This window comes from Anopheles coustani, chromosome X (assembly GCF_943734705.1).
Source record: "Anopheles coustani chromosome X, idAnoCousDA_361_x.2, whole genome shotgun sequence".
NCBI classification, from domain to species: Eukaryota; Metazoa; Arthropoda; class Insecta; order Diptera; family Culicidae; genus Anopheles; species Anopheles coustani.
Window position 1 is genome coordinate 14901079 of NC_071290.1, and position 23937 is coordinate 14925015.

At 45.1% G+C, this 23937-nt stretch overlaps 1 protein-coding gene across 1 annotated transcript in view; it reads right to left on the minus strand.

The window, feature by feature from the left end:
* LOC131269337 (chaoptin) overlaps positions 1-23573 on the minus strand; it is a 29773-nt gene extending 6200 nt beyond the window's left edge. The window contains exon 1 of the mRNA XM_058271688.1: positions 23499-23573. Within this exon, the coding sequence (XP_058127671.1) occupies positions 23499-23573 (75 nt within the window). The remainder of the gene's footprint in view (positions 1-23498) is intronic.
* Between the last annotated feature and the right edge of the window lie 364 nt (positions 23574-23937).

Consider the following 23937-nt stretch of genomic DNA (forward strand, 5'->3'; position numbering starts at 1 on the left):
GTACGTATTCATTGGAATTTACTAAACGTTTCGTTTCACTCCAAAAAGTGCCCTCGAAATTTGTGATTTGGTAAAAATGTGACAACAACCTTTACCGCTAGTGGAACAAACACTTATCTTCGACAAAATTGTGACAAGTATATCTCACTTCTTGATCAACTGGCCTGGAACTTAAGATTATTTGCAATAACAGCCTGCATTTGTTGAGGCATCGTTTTTACCACGTTTTCTCATAACATGTTCCAGTTAGTCTTACAGATTACACAGGCACTATAGGTTATACAGGATAAACCCGTTTCACTATTAATGAATTCAACGATTCCTGTTCCGTTGAAAGTATGCGACTAATGTATTCAAATGGTGTTGTTAATCTTGCTAAACTTTTTTGTTATTCCGTTCTAGTTTGACAGCGGAAAATGGAATAATATGTTTATAATAGGAAGCCTAAATGAAAAGGCTAAGCTAAATAAGCAGATATATACGAAACCACTTATGTAAAAGTTTGATTGTATTGAGCTTTGTAAGCAACTTAGCTAGACAGTGGTTAACGACTGATGAGATGAGGTGAGGATGAATATGTAAGGATACTTTCCAGCTTAAGGAGCTTTCTTCAACAGAATTTCAACCTTACCAATGTTACAGATACTATCATGGAGTCGTGGAAGCGTTTAGGATACACCTTTCGCACCTACGTTAAGCAGTTGCAACTTTATATTGAGAGCTTTTGCACAACAATTTAAAAATAGTATATTGAACAGATTATGCTTAAGATTTCTGTTTGAGAGTCTTTATAAGCATCTGAATACTGGTTTTCTCATTTGATATATGTGTTTGTTCTTCTGTTTGTTTAAGAAATGTTAGTTCTACACGGATAGAGGAGTAAAGGGCTTTCTAACCTTAGCACTTCTTTACATACTTTTGCTAGCCATTACACATGAAACCATAATGTTAGGTAACTGCAAAGTAAGCAATATCTGAGAGGATAGAAAACATTGAATCATGTTTAACTGATGAGACCTCAGTATACCCTTCTATTTTGGGTCTATAAACAATTTTATTTCTATAAAAGTTTCCCAAATATATTGATCAATGTATAAGCAAACTCAAAGTGTAGAGAGGAGGTTTACCTTCAATAGGTTTTTACAATGTTTGAGTTAGGCGAAGTGTGTAATATGAAAACTAAAAATGTGTATGTTCGTTTTTCTTTAACGCGTTCGATTTTCTACTGAATTATCTTTGTCTTATCAATTAACCAAAGAAGGTAGATAAATGCTCATGTCAACGATTCGATATCGTTCTCAGATCACCCCACTTCCTCGTACCATCTCCTAGGAGTCTAAAATTCCGTATGTGCGTCGTTTGTTCCATGAAAAGCGCGGTTCCGAACCGACGTTGCGCCTTTTCCCCCCCAGACGGCTCTAAGTCGCACAAGGTTCGCGTGGTTCGTGTTTTGCGCGGGTTTATTTGAACGTGTCTCGCAGCGCACCCCGCCGTTCCGTCCCGCCCGCCCATCCGTCATCCTCTGTCAAACCGGCGCAAACAACACTTCACTTTGCCGGCCACGCCCTGCCCATCAATAACGGATGATACGGACGCTGGCTGCAGTGTGTGGCCCAAGACCCACCCTTTCTCCGGTTCTCCGGTCGCCCGTCAATTCCCCAGCCAGGGGCCCGAAATAGCACCGGAGAAAACTGGACATAAATTTTAGTTTTTCGCGTTTCCCTGTCAGCCAACCAACACCATGGTGCCCGGCCTTTGTCGTTGGCTTGGCTGGTGGTCGTAGGATTCCTTTCCTTTTTTTGTTCGTCGACGACCCGGTGTAGGTGTGGCCGCCACCACGGTGGCCTACTCATTTCCTAATTACGTTCATTGGCACCATTAGCGTGCCGGGGACCTAAACAGGGGTTGGAAAACTCTAGCACACGGTGCTGGGGAAAGCCTTCCGCTCGGTGACAAAGCAACGAAAACACAAAACCGAGCTAATAAAATAAACCGTACGCTGCGTGTGCAGGAAAAAGAAAAGCAGATCTGAATCAATCTGCGGCCGAAGAATTCACCTTGAATTTGCGAACGCCGGTCCGGGTATGATGTAATCGGCGTCGCCTTTTTCCCCACGCTATCGGAAAACGGAAAACTTGCGTGCGCTTCCGGGAGCCACGATAGTTTGGCACGATTAATGGCCACTAATTGGAATGCTCCCGTCGGTTATTGGGCCCAAGCCGGCGGATTAAACGGCGAAACGATGATAGCACAGGCTTAGTCGTGCCTTACTTATATTGCATGCGACGTCGCAACAAAACGCCTCTGTCCATACAGTTTTGTTTACCCGGTATAACGAATTTTCCTTCGTGCACCGTGGTTCTACATACATGTTAACACAATTGTACTCAACACCATGACAAAATATCATGGGGGGAGGGGCGCAGACCCGCTGCACAACCGCTCGATCGCTATCAATTTGTCCTTTAAACTCCGGCCCGTAAAGGATAATTGGCTTCGGTGCTCCTTAGCTTAATTAAATTTTTTCGATCGATTGCACCCCAGGGGAGGGTGGGCGGTTGGAATGGGAAGACATAAAGGTTCACCACACCCAGCCGGGGACAGGGCGGGCTTAGTCGACTGCTCCTTGGATGGTACGGAAAGGTGGGGCACTGTGTACCCCCCTCGGGGGCAAAAAGAAACAATTTCTCGTAACGAGTTCAAGACGAGAATCTCAAAATGTCACAAAAAGATTCTTCAACAACCAAAACTAACCAAATAAGTACCTGAACCAACAACCAAAACCAGGTCAATCCCGGCTCGAGAAAATGGGCTTTCCTCGTGCGCAAAGGGAAAAGTCGTTAATGATTTGTGATTATCAGATCAACATGAAAAATTACAAGCTTCTTAGCTACTTTATGTTTGACTATCCAGAGTAATTAACCTTATTTTGCTGTTCAACTTTGTTTCCCAAATTGATTCCTTATTGTGGCATCATATTCCGAATCGAATTATACTTATATGAGATTAAATTCCCACAACTTTATACGACTTCGTGTTATGTGGGAAATCATTTTCTCTCAATTCTGTTAACGTGTAGTTCAGATGCATGAGATATCTCCTCGATAGCTAACTCCCATTTTAATCCATTTAATACCTTGAAAGTATACTGCAAAATCTTCCACTGAAAAAAAGGTTTCTTATCTACTACATATTTTAGTTTTTTTTTATGTATGGAGTTCGGTGTACACTAAAAACTCGACCAATACTGAACCGTCACTTCTGAAACATTTCACACATTAAGTTTAAGTACTGCAGATGTTGTTGAAGGTTTGTTTGATCACTGTTTTTTTATTAAATTATCTATATTTTACAATTTAAACTCAGTTTTACTAACACAAACAAAACAAGCATGTAAACAAATGTCAAGGTGTATTCGACATAGCTACCCTAAGGTTTATACATCACGGGGAAATTTATGAAATTTCATACATTTAAATATGCCGTTATTTTAACTAATAAATTAATTCAAATTTTTAAGTAAAGAGTAAAACCATAATTCTTTTCTCAACCTTTTCTTCACCGAGCAACGCCGGGGCGTCAAGCTAGTCTTACATAATATAGATTTCGATGTTGTTGCTGAATTTATAAAACACGTGCATGATCAAAACTTAATTGTATGTATGAAGAGAATATCTCAGTGCATCTTGCCCCCGTTTCTCCTATTAAGCTGTCGTCAAATTGCTGACGGTGGTCCGGCTACAAAATGCATCAGCAGGGACACTATCGTGGCTGTGAGGTGGTGTCTTGTATCTCTGTGTGTGTCAGCAAACTACACGGAAAAGAAACGCCCGGTACCCGCAGCGCCTTTTTACGAGCGATAAATGAGCCATAAAAGGAATTCAAAACTAGATTAACACATAAAAAAAAAACAAGGTAGAGTGGCTCTGTGCATCTTCCGGTGCCTACCCGTAGTACATCGGAGCTCGGTGTGTTTTTATTATTTTTTTGTTCCTGTTTGTCGTATGAATTACAAAGGAATAATTTATCCATTTCCTAATTATTACTGTTCAAGGCGAATGAAAAATACAGGTCAAGAGATAAGAGCTTAGGTGTAATGAAGAGTAGGAAATACTTAGTTGAGCGTTCCTCGCTGTATCCTTTAGATTATCATTGTAGAATAATATTTTTAAGTGTATCATTCTTGTTTAAATAGCAAGTATGGATCAAGGATCTTTTAAATAGTTCCTATCCAATCATTAATGACCCACAAATAAGTGAAGAACGTTATATGACCATTGTTCCAACCATATTCATATTCTTGAAGGAACCATTCAACATCACCTTTGTAGTACATTATCATTTTATTTTCGACCTGTTTTACATAAAACAAGTGATTTGCTACTCTGCTGCACTTTTAAAACAATTGATTTTGCCGGTTTAATGTCCTTGAGTTAAATTTACAACATCTACTTTAGTTATCTAGAGCTTTTTATTTCAATTTATAAACTTTTGACAAGTATTTATGAAATTGTTGGTCGTCCTTTCGTGGCTGGTTCGCGGCAAACAAAGTAAACTAGATAATATGCTTTTGTTTTCACAATCAAAACTTGTTTATGATGTGCAATCGGGTATGAAAACAATTTAGATGAATCATATTTACTTCAACATCGATTATATCCCCCTTGATGAACTACCCGCACCACGGGAACTAGTTAATCAATGTGTTTATCCACTGGTTCAATAAATTAATTTAAGAAATAAATGTCAGCTATTGAGTGCTTTTACCCTAACCTCATTCTAAACACACCAAGTTAACGGAAAGTTCCAGCAACAAACGTTCTTGTCGATTTCTGGATATGCTTCAATGTAACAGAGTGTTGCTTTTGATTCGATTCATGTGCTATTTTTCACATTCTTCGGTAGAAATGGCTAGAACGAAAAAGGTGTTCCGAAGGAGCAGTCAACAAACAGAACAGCACCGGCGCTATGACGGTGCGTCCGGCTGGCACAGGCTTCGGCCGGCCTTGGACATTTCCTATCTGCCCATTTCAATTAGCCGAGGAGGGTTTGGCCCCGGGGCGAAAAACTAAAACGGAGGAAACGGCTTCCCAGGGGCAGCGCCTAGGCAAACAGTATTAACTGGCGTCAAACCCCGCGACCCGGAGGCACAGGGAAGGATAGGCGGGGATAAAAAAAGGAGTGCCGCTTCTAGGTTTGGGTGGAAATGGCAAACACGGGCACAATTATTATACAGTCCCGGGCATCGGCGCACCTTCCTTCCGCGATGATGATGGGTGCAGCCTCGGGGTAGGGCCACGAAGCGAGAAGGAAAGCGGCGGGGGTGCGCAGGGGGTCGCGGATAGGAAGCGGGAACCATTACGCCATGCCATCGGATGCTATCAAACATTACGGTGTTGATCAACGATGGCGTTGGTAAATATTTCCATTCTAATTCCGCGCCGCCAGAACACGCCAGCACGCCGTCGTCGCAGGTGGAAAAGCGTCTGGCTCGTTTTCCACCGCGAAATAGGTGCGAATCGGCAACCGTGCTAGGGGGAAGGGGAGGGGGCGGGGGAGGTTCCGGGGTCCACGTCTTTTACGGCACAGCCTTTTATGGCCGGTCGCTAACGCGCGCACGGCTAAACTCAATCATCGTACCGGACGATGGCGAATAAAACGGCCATTTAGTGATACCTTGTAGTCAATATCTTTCCCTGTTTTTTTTTTTTTTTTATGAGCACCAGGCCATTTCCAATTTTCACCCGCGAGGTAGGTGCCTGCGTTTCTGCGTCGCCCCCTTTCTATTGTCCTTCGACCGTCGGCCAGGACGTCAGGGCGATTGGCGTTCGAATATCGAATATCATTTCACCATCAATTCCCGAATCCGGCGATCGATCAATCATGGGTGCATCCCGATGATGGTGTCATTTTTCCTCCTAGGGAGAGTGGGGGTAAAACGCACTTGCGTATTCTTAACAGATTTGCTTGATTTTAAATTTAGCAACTAAACCAACAAGCTTATTTATTTGTTTCATAGATCCTAAGTTTAGTAGATTGTCATTAAATTTTGCACCGAACAACAGATGAAACTGTTTTGGAATTTGTCAAATTGACTGCAAAAATGTTATTTGAATAGGGTATTAATCGAATGCAAAGGAGAAACATAGAATAAACTCCAGTTTCACCACACAAATAAATTCTTCTGATATAATTCTTTCATCAAATTGCTTACCAAATCGAAAGCAAATAAAAAATGTAATTGTTTATAGCTTTATAGTTACTAGAAGGTGACAAAATCATTGTCAAAAATTAAAATAAATAAACATATAAAACAGGGGTAGGCATACATTTTCTAAAAAGAAGAAGAATACCTTAAACGATGATTGAATGTGTTCAAAGTAGTATCCTTTTGAATGGAGTACACACTTTTTAAATAGCGAAGTTACATAAAAAGTAGTAAAAGATAAAATATTTGAAATTTTATCGTTAAGCTTTTGTTTGTTTGATTGATTTTGTTTTCTTTTCTGTTTGTGCAACGAGTGCAGTTAGAGTTTGGCATTTAAATAAACAAACAAAACATCGCTATTCCAACGTAAATACTACATATAAGCAGCCATTTTGGAATTTACGAATAAAGAAATTTAAGAGTCTACGTTGTAGTGAAATTTTAAAGTAACAAACTCGAAGAATTATAGCCAGCGATCAACTTTGAGTTTTCGCTTAGTGAGTGCATATTGCCTTTCCCTCCCCTACCCTTTAGAGTCGAATTATTAAACATGATGAACAAAACTAAAAAAAAAGGCGCAAAAAAGCCGACCTGGTAAATATTTGAAAACCCGCAGAGGAAATTTGAACCGCACCGACACACTATCGTTGCATTTAATTTTTGTTTCGCTCGTTTTAGTTTCGTTTTTACTGTGTTTTCTTCCTCGTTTTGGAGCAACGGATTGAAATACGAATGTCATTTATCATTCGATGTCTCATTTCCATTTCTTCCCGGCTCGTTTTCGGTGTTGTGTTTTTTCTTGTGCCTTACCGCTCATTAGGGTGCAGAGTACGAGCCTCCTCTCTCCCAAGAGTGACATAAAACCGAGCGTCCGAGTCCAAAGTAAAAAGTCCTGATTGAATGGAATCTATTTCACACATCAGTAAAACCAGTGGCGCTACCACTGTGCAAAGGCTTCAAGAGGTTTGCAGGGCGTTTTCCTCCCCCCCTCCAGCTGCACACTCGGTTGTCAGTTTGTGTGTGTGTGTTTTTACTGCACAACCGACAGCTTCGTAATGGCGAGGACCTCCTCCAGCAAGGAGAACAATTTGTGAAATGACATTTTGCCGACACACTGTTGAGTTTTATGCCAGCACCGGTTTGACATTTTACCGACACAGAGACCTTTTCCCGGCGGAAGGTTGAACGCTGCCGAACGAGCGACTTGCGACGGTTCACGGAACCAAAATGGTGGCCGACGAAGCTAGCTGGTGCTTGGCAACTTTGTGCAGGTTATGGCGCGGTGCGTCATCCCGTCGACGCGATGTAAATGTCGCCAAATTAAACTCGGTCGCGTTCGTTATCCAATTGCTATCACATTTGTTAGCCAGGTTTTCGGGGCGGGACATTGTTTCGGACGCTCGTTTCACAAGGTGCGGCAATATATGGAGGAAAACGATTGCGAAAACGCTAGTTTACACCGTCCGGCTGCCCGGTGTGTGGTTTCTCGCAATCATTTTCCGTCAGAAGTCGGCAAACTTTTCCTTCAACGAGACGAAAGCAACTTTGGGCAACTGACTAGAAATATCCGGTATACTAAACGTTTATACTATCTTCATTGAAAAGTAGTTCATAAGATATGCAAAATTTGTTGGAAACGGTCACAACCACCATGAACACTTTCTTCATAGTTGTCTATGCCTAAGGAAAAGAGTAAAAACGGTCTCCGTTTCTAATCCAATTATCAGTTTCTTTGTTGATTCGATAACTTTGAAGAAACCTCCGACACTTATCTAGTTTGCATCGGTTTTCGGTGCTTCCTAGCCTTTGTCTGGTTTTAATCTGATGTGATCCAAAAGGATGGTTCATTATACAAATGATAAAACGTCGTTGCTGTCTGATTGCTCTCTTAATTATCATAATGGAGCGATTTAAACGGTTTTTTTAATATTTGCATTGCATTACTGACATGCATTTTTTTACCATCCTTTTCTATTCACGTTTGTTATCTTGTATTTTTTTTATTATTGTTATAATGATTACCTAGTTATGCTTCGTTACACAGCTCTCCAAAAACTCCATGCAAAAAGACTCAAAATTCACACTACTTTAATAATCGATTTCATGAATGTAAACACATTTTCTATGTAATAGCAATATGTCTGTAATAAACACGATGCTATATAATAATTCCATCGAAATCTTATATAGTTTATGCACGGAAATGTGCACAAACTATCAACACATGTTTGATAGTGAGCAAATCAACAGGTGTCAGCTGTGGGTTGTTACTCTTAAGTTGTAATGGAGATTTGATTGGGACGGAAATTTACGAAGAATGTTACGTTTTGCTGCAATGAAGTATAACCATAAAGATTTGACTTTGATTCGGGCAGTTTTTTTTCTCACGTTTTGTTCCTACCTTTGTTGCGCAGTGTTCATTTTGAGTGCACCTGCTTTGAAAGTACGTTCTTATGTGTTTGTAAATGTTTATACATATATTTGACACTAATTGAACCAAATTTTTAGTTCTTCTTCCTCTTGGCGTATCTTTTTTAAAAAAATTATATATTTTTGGTCATTTTTCCCAATATTTTTTTCTGATTCTCTCTGTCTTCTCTATTCTTTGAGGAGTTATAAATAATTTCATGTTTGACAACCACTGACCTAAAGGGACGCCTTTCCCCACCGTGGCCATCGCGGGAACCTGAGCTGAAGGACCCTCCACAACACTTCCGCCCGATTCGAAGGGTGTTGGGAAAATAAAAAAAAAACGGGAGAAAACTCGCCACGCTCATTAGCGCCCGGACCGTGAAGGGTGATGGCGTGTGCTGATAGTACGATAATCCACGCTTCGGCTCACCCGACGCTGGGCACGCCCCGGGCCCGCACCCCCCCGCGCACCCTTCCACGAGGCCGTGATAAATGTCATCCCGGCAGGAACTATCGACAGCTCGCATCTGCTCACGCTTTCCACCACCGGAAGGCACCAGGACATGGCCACCAACACTCATACACACACACATGATACCACACCCGGAAAAAGGGGTGGAACGCCACCCCCCGGCGGTCCAAACGCTGTCATCTCACAATGGCGGACTTTATTTGTTTGTTTTTTTTTTCTCACCCACCACCTTGTCAAACAAACGACCACAACTCGTTGGCCTAGATGTATGTATGGGTGTGTGTGTGTGTGGGTGTGAGTCAGTGTGTCGCTTCACTTTAATGGGGGATCGTTAGGGGCGAGCCTTAAAAGGATCGTTTGGCTAGCCGTGGTGTCCATCCACCGGTATGTCCATTACATTTTATTACACCCGCGTTTATAAAACCCCCGTCGACTTCCCCTGCTCCCCTCCCGGGGTTCACTCCGATGCTTAATTTATCCTCGTCATGCGGTGGAGATGCAACTCTAACAAAACAAACAAATTGCGCACACGAGACAGCGTCTCAGTTATCGCAAATAATAATGGCGTGTGTTTAAAAGTGAGCTTTCCCGCCATTTTGTTCCAATTTTTCCTTTCCCGCCCCGTTTCGGTAGATAATGCGACCGTAAACGATTTCTCGGGTGCTGTTGTTGGGTCGGGAGGGGGGGGTTGTCCCGGGGATAGATAATACCTTGCGATTTTATTGATAGAAACTGTTGTTTACGACTGTTTGTTCTCCTTTTGTGTGTGTGTGTGTGTGTGTGTGTGTGTGTTTTGTTTTTCTATTTTGCTCCTTCCAAACCCGTTTCCCGCCAAGCAAAAGCTCGCAGTTAATTGGACAAACTCGAGGCGGTGGTGACATCATTAGAAGCAAACCCCGCGAGATGGTTTCGGTTAAGACGACACAGAGAGAGAGAAAGAGAGAGAGAGAGAGAGAGGGGGGGAGAAAACTTTAAGTAACACAGCTTGTGTGTGTGTGTGTGTGTCAGGGTATGACAGAATAGTGGCGAACTCCTACGCACCCGTTAGTTCGTTATTGATTGGATTATTTTTATTCTCGGATGGTTCCACCATAAACGGTTCAAAACCCCGGCACGGACTGGAAAGGAACCTGTACTGCCCGGCGGAGGAGGGGCGGGGTGGGGGATCGGTACAGCTGTGAAACAGCGTGAAACTGCCATCGTGCTGATGAAGATTGACCACGGTTCGAGCGATCGAAAAATCGTTCGGGGGAGGAAACGCCGGTGTCTAACCTCGTGTGTCACGGAGCACTTGATGGGCAGATGATTAATGAACCCCACGGTGCCTCCTCCAACCTCCTCCCATCGTTCTCCCGGGGGGAAAAAGGGGGGACGAAAGACACTCACAAATTGTTGGCAAATTTAAAAGTTCACCAGCGGGATCAAAAGCGAAAATCGTCAGCAACCAGGCGCCTCCATCGAGCGGAACGAATCAATCGTGACGGGTGGCAGTAGGTGTATCCGGGGTGGGGTTGATGTTGATGTCCACTCCTTGATGGGGGGAGACCACGAACACCACCAACCCTTTCAACCCGTCCACGGAAAAATATGATCCAAATCAGCAGTAAGAAAAGTAGGGAAAAAATACTAATAGTGAATTTAATAACGTACGAACAGGAAGGAAAGAGATGGAAAGAGTTTGGAAATAAGAAGAAACATTTGATCCTACAGTAGAATTTCGAAACGGGAGAAATATGATATTTCCATTAAATAAAAATCCGGAAGAAATCGGATAAAATTCCTTAAAACTCTCGAAATACATTACACAGATTATCTACTTTTTTATAGTGATAATTTCGCTTTGGAATTTATCTTCAATATGATCAAACCATTTTTTGATTTTAAACCACATTAAAGTTCCATCGGCTCAACTTTCCAATTTGATACCTTACTAGTGCAATGTAATGCATTGATTATGGAAGCAAATGTAGTTCAGTATTCTTCTTACAGTTAATGAATGTCATGTGCTAGTTTGCTACGAGTTTTATAAAACTTTGAAGTACCCACACAGTTTTCTCTGAGAACGTAACGTGTTTGAATTTTTCCGTTTTGTGCTTTGTGAGTATCCAATTAAGAATTGTTTTCTAATTGGTTTGGTGTTAAACATATATTTTATTAATTGTAACAAACGTTGCAAAACTATGTTTTGAAAAGTTAAGAAGACAAATTGAAAAGAAAACAGCTGATATAAAATAAGCTAACTGGATAAGTTGGAAACATTTTTTCTGTGAATTCGGTATTCTTCAGGACTTCTACTGTAAGTGGACAACAGGGAAGGAGTGGAAAAGTGGGGCACCGAAAAGAAAGGGCCATCGGAGAGCTAAAGTTATAATGAGCGGCGCCATTGATACGGAGACAACCAGGCACACACACACACACGCGCGCGCTCGCGTCCACGTCGTTGAGTGTAAACGAAGCGCGTCCAATCTAGGAAGCGCCATGAAAGGGGGGACAATAAAAAGGAAGAAAAAAAGGCAACAGGACTCGCTAAAATGACAACAAGGAACAAGGAAGAAAAAAAACCGAGGGAAAATAAACACACAAACCACTTTAATGACTAGTCCGAATTGCACCTCCGTCCCCGCCCCCCCTCCTTGGGCAACACTACGCCATAGTTGACACATTGTCAACTATCTACCATCCACCCCGCTTCCCTGCATCCACGCCCCCCTTTGTCTGCAACCTCTCCTCGGCTCGCCCGAAGTGTGTGACACTTTTTTGACGAAGCAATGATGTGAGCGTGTGTTTGTGCGCCGGTGTGTGTGTGTGTGTGCGACGAGGCGAAGGAGTGTGAAATAGACCATTAGATGCTTCCAAAACCGCCACCAGCCGCCAATCTCACCCCGCCTACGCCCAACGCTTTCCGTTTCCTCGTAAACCCGTTCCGGATGTGCGTTCATATTCGAACCGATCCCGTCGCTTCCTGTTCCATTTCCCGACCCCTCGGGCTTGGATGGCGCACAGGATGGCGAGCAGTGCCGGGGAGGGTGAGAGGTGGTACAATTTCCACCCCGTCCCCCCACCACCACCATGGCTTCTTTCCAACCGAAGAGCTGTCGAATGTCGGAGGGCGGAAAAACTAGTGCCGGTGGCGGAAATTGTCCGAATGACAGCAAGGATGGGGGTTTCCCTAGCTCAAAGGGGGTGGGGGTGCAGGGCGCGAACAACTAAGGGATGGGTTTGAGCGGAAGCGGAAGCTGTTACCCTCTGCAAAGTGGTGGCGAACGCTGAGTTTTTTTGTCCAGAAAAATAAAAATAAAGCTCACACTTCGCACACGATCGGATCGAAGTGAAAGGGTAAGGACAGGCGGCAGGGGGAGGGAGGAATGAAGGATGATCCAGTGTCGACAACATTTCGCTCCAAACGAAGCCATAATCAACCGTCCGAGCAATAATGCGATGACATTTACTGTCCTTGCTTGGGGTTTCTTTTTATTTCGTGCTCAGTTTTTTTTTTTTTTGTGTTATTCATTACCCAATTCGTCATTTATCTACGCGAGTAAAGTGAGTCGTTATTACTACGTCTTATTTTTTATTCGCCATTTTAAATGCAGCTAAATTTCATCCTTCCCATTGCGAGTTTTGTAAAGTACTATTTCTACCTTTTCCTTCGAGCTCTACTGCAGTCGTTTTCTTTAACCTTTTTTCATCGACAAGTTTATGTATATATGCAGTGTATCTATTTGTCCCATTTGCACTCTTTCTAGACGAACGTTTTAATGTTTGATTTTTCCTCCCCCGCTTTGCCTTCTGCTTTCCTTAGCTTCTCTCGTTTTCCGTTGGCCGCAACGATTTGCAAATTTTTTTGTCAGAAGTAACCGAGTGCTTCCGGTTCCGGTTGGTTGCGTTTCCGTCATCTGTTTGTCCCACTGCCACCTTGACCCGCAGTGACCTCCGCACTTCCCATTGCGCTTCCCTTGTTTCCTTTCCCTGTCCAATGAAGTTCATTATTTGTGTTTGAATCTGCCACGCTCCAATCGACTTCGGTTCGGAAAAAAAAGGAAAAAGAGTGGAAACTGGTGGTAAAGGCAAGGGAGAGGGGGGCGTTAGTGAGCAAACTTTGCAGCCATCGTCTTCGTGTGGAAAAAGGTTGGTGTAGCGAGCGAAAGAAGGGAAAGAGGTGCTGATGATTTTTCCGTTTCCATTTTCCGGGCGCGCGCACACACAGACACGAGCGCCGCGGTGAGTGAAAGTATGTGAATCAGGTGACAGGATATGTTGGTAAAATCATTCCCCTTTCCCCTTTTTTTCCTCTCACCCCGAAGGAAGGAAGAGCGGATGGATGGCGTTCCGGGATTGATCGATGGAGAATGAAGCGATGGAACGTGATCCTGACTGCGAAGAGAAAGGAAGGGCGGTGGGGGTGGGGAAGAGGGGGTACCTATCTTGCAAATGGCCGAGATTCGGTGGACCGCAAACCCCGGGACCATGGTGTGTGTAATGATTTATTAATCAATATTTCGACTGTCGAATTAGCAATGGCGCGGGCCAAGAGTAAGTAAGTGAGGTTATGGCGCCAGTGTGTCCCCCTAGCAACTGCAAGGGGGAACTCGGCGCAGATGCCCATCCGCCAGCAATCAATTTCGATTCAACAGGGTGCAGGACGGACGTACGGACGCGCACACACACACCCAAACACACAGTCCGGCGAGGAAAATGGGCCCGACTTTTACCGTCCCAACAGCGGGAGACAGTTTTGAGCAACACGCACTGTCGGTGCTTTGTGTGTGTGTGTGTGTGTGTGTGTGTGTGTGTGTGTATGTACTGCGGATGGTGCCTGTCAGTCGCCTGGAACCAGTTGCACCGATATCAGGGAGGCTGTGCTGTGGCGGTCTCCTCTTCCGATCGCTTAGGCACGCATCATAGCACCGACACTCCAGCACAATGTGTGTGCGTGTGTGCGTAAAGCGAAGCAGGCGAGGGGGTGGCGGGGGGAGCGAAGAAGAATCGTTGCAAGCAAGTGCTTCGCCAACATCATCAACTGCGTGGCGAGCAGCCAGCGCGCGACAACAACGACGACCATAATTATGATTGGATGATTTGAAGACCCTTTGGCAGACAAAGAGACACACAGAGAGATAGGGAGAGAGATAGAGAGAGAGTGAGAGAAAGCGATATTAAAAAAGGACAAACCGGGAGGAAAAGGTTCCTTCTGCAGGATCTGTGGCGACTAGGTCACAGAGGAGGACGTTCGTTTGCGTCACTTCATCCTCCCCCTGGATGGTGGGGTTCCAAAAGAAGGGCCCAACGTTTAATATCCCACCAGCAATGCAATGCGAGTTATCCACGAATCGATTACGCCTTCAAATCCAACAGCGTAAGAAAGTCCCGCCAAAGAAACGCCAAAGATATACCCTGCAGGACTCAAGTTTAATGTTGGGTAGTTGAGATTTTGATTCATGAATCTGAATATTTAATCTATTTTGAGATTTATGAATCTTGAAATGAACGATGAATCGCTAAAGAACATGAATCTTTGAATAAGTGATAATTGGACCAGGAATGCTAAGGGAAAACCTCCCTAGTGTTGTGCCTAATGAATCTTCAGGCGAGATTCATTCATATGAATCTTTCAACTAATATTCATGAATCTTTAGGTATTCGAATTTTAAACCATTGATGAATCTTTCATGAATCATTCCTGTTTTTTTCTCGTCTCTTCCCGGTCTTGAGCTTTACTTTTCTGTTCTTGTAACAATAAAGAATCTTTGGGATTCATTGATCTCTCATTAAAAGAGTCCTTACCCTCCAAAACGAAGTAAATGATCGTTTATGAATCTGAATCGGAATTGCACAAGTCTTATTCTGACACACACAAGAATCATAAAGGTTTCAAGCATTCATTAATGTTTTGAGATACGAAGCATCAAAGATTCATGAATCAATTCGAGTAAACCTCATCATACGAATGAATCTTGTCAAAAGATTCAAAAGATACAGTTCTATATCATGCTATAAATGTAATAGTGAAAATATGAAAATAGTTTTTAAAGTTGGCATAATTTCATTGCTTTTTTGTTCGCACACTGGTTTTCTGATTTAACTTTTCATCTTTTGAAACAAATAAAAGTTTCCAAATTCCAAAGCAAAGTGCAATTATGGTTAGAGGGCACCCAAGGTTGTAAAAGTGTGTCAAACAACGTCCATTCTCTGGGCCTCGGTTCACACACCAACCTCATTACAGATGTTTTTTGTTCCTACTGATATGTTTGCTAGTTTTTCAGTGCAGGTTTAAAGTATGCTCTAGTAAAAAACTTTTTTGTAATTTTTATTTATTTTATGTTTTGTGACCCACATTTCGTGACATCAAATTTTCGTCAATGCGCACGAATGTAGTTTCCCTACGCCGGGGTTTTTTTTCACTTTATATCAATTGTAAGTAACCGCGCGTAATGGTTGCAAGAAAATTGCAGGTGCATCGAAGGTGCTCCCGCGAAAAACCCGCAGTGCGTTTCAACACTGGCCAAAAAAAATGGCGGTACCAACCCAAGAAAACGGGGCGAGAAAACAACTCGAACCGACCACGACGGCCCGAAGCAGATGTCGTCCAAATGGCGCTTGTTGTTTTCGTGTTTTCGTGTTTTTGTGTTTTTGTTACTTGCCGACACGCCACGAAAATGATCACAATCGCGTACGAGCGATTCACGAAACCACTACTTCTCCACCCCTCCCCCATAACAAAGGGGTTGGTTGCAGTCGACAAGCGGGAAAACGGGGTTGGGAAGGACAGGGAGGACCCATTGTTGTGTGATTTCCATCATATGATCGAACAGGGGAAAAAAAGAACATTAAATCCAGCTCGTCACAATAGGAAACTGACAAACCGACGAAAAAATAAACACTGTATTGTCATCATTCGAAACACGCGCCTGTGCAGCGACAAACGGGGGAGGGGAGAAGGGGCGCGGTAAACGCATCCGTTCGCCACAAAACAAAACAGGTGGAAAATCTTCTCCGGCCCAAGCGTGTCGTCTCGCTCGGTGCACCATTTCCATGCCAACGCCGACGCCGGTGCTGCATGCTGGCAGCAGCTGGTTGTGTAATAACATTCTACATTTGCATTCTTTGATGTCGCTGCGAACGGGGGCGCTTCGCTTCACGACCACTGGCTGTCAAAATATCCTCCCAAGCCATCCGGGGTTCAAAAGGCACCTTTGGATGCGCACACGTCGTGCACTTACACGATCATGACTCGATCTTTGCCGTTCCCGGCACCATACGCGAGGGTTACTCGCATTTTTGTGTAACAATTTGACAGCAATTTGCTAGCCAAATTGACATTACCGCGCAGGATAAGTATGAACTTCATTAAAACCCTTCATAATATCGACGACTGCGCCCAGCTACTAGAATACTCACTCCTAGTGTCTTCGACAACAACCACAACCTTTTACCTGACCCGATTCCATCCCTGGCTCACGCCGCAATTGTGTGCCATCTCTTTATTGTTTCATTAGAAGCTTGTTTACACCGCCAACTTCTACTAACGAGCTAGAAACGGAAACGTTACTGTACCGTAATTGTTGCACGTTATTGTGACAGAGGAATTTTAACTTAACCCTAATGTCTACGACCACTAGAACCGGGAATGTTTTGCAACTTAAAAATTAACTTTTCCGTTCCTAGAAGACGCAGCAGCATGGTAAAAATTAAATTCCTTCAAGAGAATTTTTGTCTGCGTGAAGTAGAAAAATGTTTAATTTAACTACTTTTGGTGCACAAATAGTTCCTGAATTTAATACATTTTGTGTTGCAATCGATAGGTTTTTGTGTATTAAACATTCTCGAGTACGTTGTTTCTTATAAAATACGCATTAAATATTCCACTTAATGTATCTTAAATAAAATCCGCGATAAGTTTGGTTTTGGATTCACTTCTAAATGTAGTGGACAAAATGAAGTCTTCTAAATATTATTGTAATCGGATTTCAATATTTATTTTATTTTGCTTATTTTCTGTCACTTTGGGACTAAAAACTATGAGTTTAATGGATGATTCTACTCCTTAACATTCCCAATTAGCATTTGTACCGTTGTGACACGACATATTTCAGCTACAGCTATTTATGAAAAGTTTTTATCGACTATACCAATCCAAAATCATATTACCTGATTTTTGGATGTTTTTTGAAGTGCTGAGAGAATACAATAAAATAGAGTTAGATATTAATAAAAACCAAACTCGGGTAATCTTATGACAAAATCTTAAACATGACAGACAAATAAAAGTTAAATATCCAAAAAAGTAGTGCAAAAACTAAAATGTTTAAAAAACATTTAAAAACCAAAAAACTATCGTTCAGTTCCAATGTGAACATAAGAAGTTGTAGAATTTTAAACAATTGATTTCCATGTGTAAAATGTATGACATTCACAGTTTTGCTAGTATACTACTAGTACATCATTCTTTCACCGTAGACGGTAGGGTTAATATTGAAAACACACACCTAATTTACTTAGCGATGGATGAAATGTGTCCGGCACGGTTCTTCAGAGGAATTCATCTGAGTAAGCTGAGTTGGGGGGAGACCCGATATAGGGGATGCTGATGCGCAAACGGTATGCGATGAGATTTAACACATCTTTGTTGCATCATGCGACTGCTTCGGTCACTCTACATCGTTCGTGTGGAAAAAGTAAAAAAAAAATAAAACAACATCCCAGAAATGGACCATATCGATGATGATGAGTCAACCCGAACCCGGGGCGAGAACTTTGTCCGATCGATTTTGTAGTATATTGTTGCGATTTTTATGACATTTTAGTCGCTTTTGGGAGGGGGAAAGGGGAATAGGATGAATTGCCTAAGATGATGTATCCAATTAATAAATTTTCTTAAACAATTCCCCCAATCCAAGGGAAACAGACAAACAACGGGGCCATACTGTGTAAGTAAATGTGCAAAAGATTGGAAGAAATTGGTATTGCTCCTGTTTGTTTTACTTTTTGTATTATGCTATCGTTGCGCTATTGGGGTGGTTTTTCTTTCTTCCTTTCTTCTTTGCTCCAACACATGCAGCCAAGCGAATTCGGGGAACAGATGACTGCAACGGGCGCCTGGTTCATCTCTTTAGAATCTGTATGCTGTTGCTTGGGATGAATGTAAACTGTACCAAGTTTAGCAATGGAAATGAAGAAAGAGACAATGTTACATAGAATAATTTACATGCGATAGAGATGCAAAATAGAAAGAGAAGAGAGTTTTTCAACAGAGAGAGAGATAGAGAGAAAAAAGATATTGAAGAAAGAGAAAAGGAAGGAAGTAAATGACAAAGAAAACTAAACTGGAGACCGTAAATAGTGCGAGAGAGATGCAAAATGCGAAAGAAAACTCTTCCACAATGCCTTGTATTGATGTTTTTGGGCTCGTCGGCAACTTTTTTCTCTTTTCCCTTTTCGTCCCATTTCTCTCGATTTCCCTTTCCTTTCGTCTATCCCTTTCATCCCTTTTTTGTTTCTTCTCGTTCTTGGATGTACGAAAAGTGTACGTTGTCCATTCGACTCCAGGTCGCGAGTTCAGAATCGCGTGGCTCACCCTTTCGTGCACATGAACTTCGTTACCCTGTCTTTCTCTCTCTCTGCGATGAGCTATCTCATTCGTTTTCCCTCTCTCTTTCTTTCTTTATCTCTCTCTTTCTCTTTTCATCCCCCGTTTCGCCGTTCGCAACCGAAACGGGACGGTTGTCGGTCGGATGTGTATCGACTGTTTGCTTTCCTTATGCGGGTGGTTTTCCGCTTTCCCACTGCACGTCCGTTGGCGGTCCGTTGCGGTCTCGCCCCCCCCCTCCCCAGTGTCGAATGCTGCTTGTGTCCCAGTGCGCCCGATGCGGTTCTCTTGCCACCCCCTCCGGCCGGTACCCTTCATCCTCATCATCATCAGCTCCCGTTCCGTCACGCCAGACCCCCCTCCCCCCCTCCAACGAAACGATACGGCACCCGGGGAGTTCGCGCAGCACCGGCCGAAGGAAAGGGCACACGGGATGGGAAGCGCGGACGCGCTATGCGGACGCCTAAAAAAGTTGTAGTGAGCGCTTCCAGACGCTCGGCAGTTCACAGTCGGTTGCAGTTCGCCAGCAGCACTGGACGCGCTTTTTCGCCTCTCGCCGAACGCCAAACCACACCGGCCGCACACCAAACGTTGGTCTCTGCCCTGGCCTTTGACTCCACCAAGCCTGTAAAGGCCTGTTTGAATTCGATCTGCCAAGTCCACCCAACGGGCTCGGCTGGAGATGGTGTGGTCCCGGCTGTTGTAGCCCTTCCGCTGTGGGCAAGCTTTGCCAGCTTTCCTTGTCCCAGTCGGTGGTTGCTAGGGAGCGACTCCGGTGCAAACGATACAGCTGTTCGCCCGACGAGCCAGCCCAGCGCCCAGGTCCAGTGCTCTCCGAACGCAGCCTCAACCTGATCCAAACAAAGCCGGAACCAGCGAGAAAAGGCAGCAGTGCCCCCTACAAATCGTTGCCAGGGTGATTGCCGTACAGCGTTTGGGGCACGAGGTTTTCGGTGATCTGCCAGTGTGTTACAAAGTACTCGGGGACAGTGGTCAAGCCGGAGTGAACAGTGTGTGGACAAAGATATCGTTGTGAAACTCCGTAGTTCGTGTATTCTGTAGTGTACTCGGCCCGATCAGTATGTGACACACAGCGTTGCCCTTGTTTTTTTGCTTCTCCCGGCTGCGACATCCCCAACGCCGAATATCTGTGAGTAGGTCTCCCAAAAGGTGAACTCTTCCACTTCGGATTGAGCCCGATTCGAGTGGCCCCAAGCGCAGAGATTGGGGCAGACACTCGTATATCGATTCCCGATGTACTGCAACGCCGTTTTGCCGTTGACCTTAAACGGTTCGATGCAGTCCATCGGGTTTTCCTTTTCGTTTTGCTCTTCCTCCCCGGAACCCGCTCGCTTGGGAGATGGGAAGCGCGACAAATGAATTCAGATCGACCACACACACACAAATACCACACACACACACAGCCACAGATGCATGCACGAGAAGGGCGCCGACGGTGTGTCGCAACGGTGTCAGCGATTCAACCACCACCGGTTCCATCCATCTTCCATCATCCATTTCCGTTTCGCCATTCATCCACCCACAATCATTTGGGGAACGCCGAGCCCGAAAGCGAAGCGGCGGCGACGAATCAGCTGAACCAGCACGAGCCCACGGGGGTAATTGCGTCTATCAAAGCGCCCTGCCATTTGTCGCCATATTTGTCCGAAGGGCGCGCGGACGGATGACTCACAAGGACCACTGTGCGGCTGCTGTAACGCTCCACACGGCAGGCTCCGGTGACAGCTGGACCGTAACGGCGATGCATAGCTGCAGACAAAGTCAACAAGTCCTAACAAACAAAACCCATTCCTCTTGAACACTTGGTTCCAGCTGAGCCAGCAAGAGCCTCAAAACATAAACATAATATAACGCTTTCTTGGTGTGTTAGAAGCTGTTCGCTTCCCACTCACCTCTGGAATGGGCGACATTGCACTGCAAATGCTGCAATTCGGGGATGTTCCCGCTTCCAAACGCTATTTCGGAGAAACTCCCGCAGCTGCCTCATTCCAACTCCTCGGACGCCATTGTGTGGGAGTATGCGGCGTAACGTAGCCGTAGCCGATGCTGATTGATCGTCAAATCGTTGCGAATGGAAAAGGTAAACTTCTAATTTTGTTCGCTTACTCATCGTATCACGTGTGTGTGTGTGTGTGTATGTCCGGGCGCTCTCATGTGATCGTGACACGCGTCGTTACGATTCATAGCATTTGGGAAAGGGCGCATGCACGCCTCACCAAGCGCTGGGCCCGGGTGATGGTCTGTTTGGGGCGGTTGAGAGAGCTGGATTATTTGTCGCTTGCATGAGATAATCTTCCGCAGAGTGCCTGCCTCCACAAAGGCGCAAACCATCGGAGCGCGTTACGTAGCGTTACAACGGCGCCCAAAAGGAGGGGGAAACGGGCGAAGGATTCGCGTCGAATCTGGGGGTGCGAATTGGCGCCATCGCCTCGCAAGTGTGAACCAACAGCGGTACCGCTCCACCAACCTTGTTTGCATCATCTCACGACTATCAATCAACCGCCGTGTGGTGTGTGGCCGACAATTAGAACAGCCGACCGAAGGTTCCGACCGTCGATACGAAGTCAACCCAACGTCCGTAAGTACCATGCAAGCGACGACAACACACAACAGTACCACAGTAAACGTTGATATAACGAACAGTGCCAATGCATCACCTAGCCTCGGGTACGTCGGGTCAGGAAGGCATCTTAACCTGCACGGTTCGGCGAGGAAAGATAGAGATTGTTTCCTCCCAAACCGTATCTTCCCCAACGGCCAACAATGGCACATCCATACGACCCACCCCCAGGGATGAAGCCCCCCCCCCCCCCCTCCTCTACACCTCCGCTGGTTACCCGAATACAGTAGGTATCCATTTTTATGTTCTTTTGTTCGAAACAGCATAGCACTCAGAGGTGGTATGCGCTCGGACCGTTCCATTTTTATCGCAGTTTGGAGAACATCTCCTTCTTCCTCCTGGCCTAAGGGTGTCAAGGTTTGGGCTGGTTGGCGAACAGTGCGGGGAAGGGGTTTTCTTCTTCACCGTTGCCTTTAGATAGAGTTGACCTGCAATGTGTCTATCTCATTTTCGATCTCCTGCGAATGTCCGATCCGGCTCTCGAGCCGGTGGCCACAAACCGTTTCCAATGGTAATTGCATTTTTCCTTCGCCTACTTCACCTCCGGTGAATACATAAAGCTGGTACTGTTCACACACCGCATAGGGTGTGAAGGGTGTAGCCTGGAGCTTACAGCAACCCCGGACCACGTCAGCGCGGAATCGGAGTGCCAGATATTAATAGAGCACAAACGAGCGAAACACATTCTTCGTCGGTTCTGTCCGCTCGCCTGCCCAGACTTCTTGCTGCGGTGCTATCAGCTGTGTACTTTCACATTAAAGCGCGCTTTAAAACCGCTCGGAACATTACTCCGGCAGGCAAGAATTTCTTCTGACCTTGGGCGCGCGCGCTACCTGCCAGCTCGCTCGTTCCGGAACGTCACGGTGTTTACGGCCGCGCTGGTGGGAAGTTACAGATGTGGTTCGGTGTGCTGCTCCATTGGACTCTATTTTAGGACGTGCTAGATGTGGTTTTGGTTTTTGAAACACATAGAATAGGTTCTCGAAATATTATCGCTTGCACCGAGCCGAGGAAGGGGGGGAGGCCTGTAGTTCCTGTACTCAACCTCACGAACCCTCCGATGAACCCGAGACAAAGCTCCCTCGTTCTGGCACCATTCCGTTCGTTGGGTCTGACACGGAATGCTCGGAAACCAGTTTTCTGGCGCAGAGTTCTGGACGTTGCGTGGTGCAAAAGTTTAGCCTGGGGAGCTGAGGGCGTTACGGCGGGAACGGAACGACGTGACAACCGGAACGGAGCAACCGGGAGTTTGGCTTCCCGGCTCCAGGCCACCATTTCTTCACCGATTCGACTCGTCGGATTGAGCGTTGAGCTGCCGAGATGGCATACCTTCTGCCGTCGAAAGCTGATGGTAAGAGACTGCGGCTCATTTAACCTTTCTTTCACTCTGCCGTGCAGCTCCAGTTCTCCAAAGTCATCGTGTGGCCGGTCACGGAGTAGCCGCCTCATGGGCCCCCGGTATCTAGGTTTCGGGTGAGTCAGCTCCAGGCCAACTCTCAATACCTCCCTCATCTCCTGAGGTCCCCCGAACGTGTAGCTTTGTTGGTAAGTATGAAAATATCATAACTACGACCGTTTTGAAACACATCTATCCTAGTCCAGACCGTGGTTTTGGTGCTAACATATAAGAATCTATATTTGAACCCAACACCCAGGCCTAGGCATAGGTTCTACGACGCAGTAGGTGATGCATATGGCAGCCACATGTGTGCTTTTTGGTGCCTGGCCTAGGCCAGAACCGAGTGAGTCTTTATGACACCCGCCAGATTAACAAACCATAACGCATGTATCCATCGCCTCCGATTCGCTACCGGTTCACCCTCGGGACCAAAGGGCGGTACTTTTATGCCCGTTTCATCCCGACAAGCACAGACCCCGGGGCGGGAACTCTGGCGTGTGACGCTGTGACGCCACCGCACACGTTCCGGAACGGTGGAAATAATAAACTCCAAGTCAAACAAAGAAAAGGCGCTAGCCAACGATGAAAAAAGGAGGAAAAACACCTAGGCTTAGATTAAACCGCTCGGTAAATTGGGCCAAAGAGGCGAAGCAGCCCTTCTTCTAATGCCGCCTTTGTTGCACGCGCACATCTCGCTGTTTGGGGAGTGCGTCATCCAGCCAGCCAGCCAGCCAGCCAGCTGGAAACGCTGGCTGCGCATCTTTGCGCAACACGACTTACCATATCTGGAACCGAGATCGGCGACGGCCATGCAAACCACATGGTGAACACTCCCATACGGAACTGTATTGCCATTTTGCTGGTGCGTCTTCGGTGAACTCCCCCAACCGCTCGAGCGATGGTGGTGACTACTTGGCAACCAAATAGTGCCCATACCGCCCTACCCACATGCATTTCCGCCCTCTTCCTCCGAAAGTCACCCTTCGGCAATCGGTTCCGCGCGACAAAGGGTACCATGGGCCAACGCGCACATACACCGTGTCCGATATATAGTTGTACAGATGCCAACGCCGATGCTTTCATAGGTTGCGTAGTTTTCGATGCAGATTGAGGAATCTGAATGACTCTTAGCTTCAACTTCGAGATACAGGAATCTTTTAATGAGAAATGCATGGATCTCAATGATTCACGAATGTTATAAGAACAAACAAATTTTTGA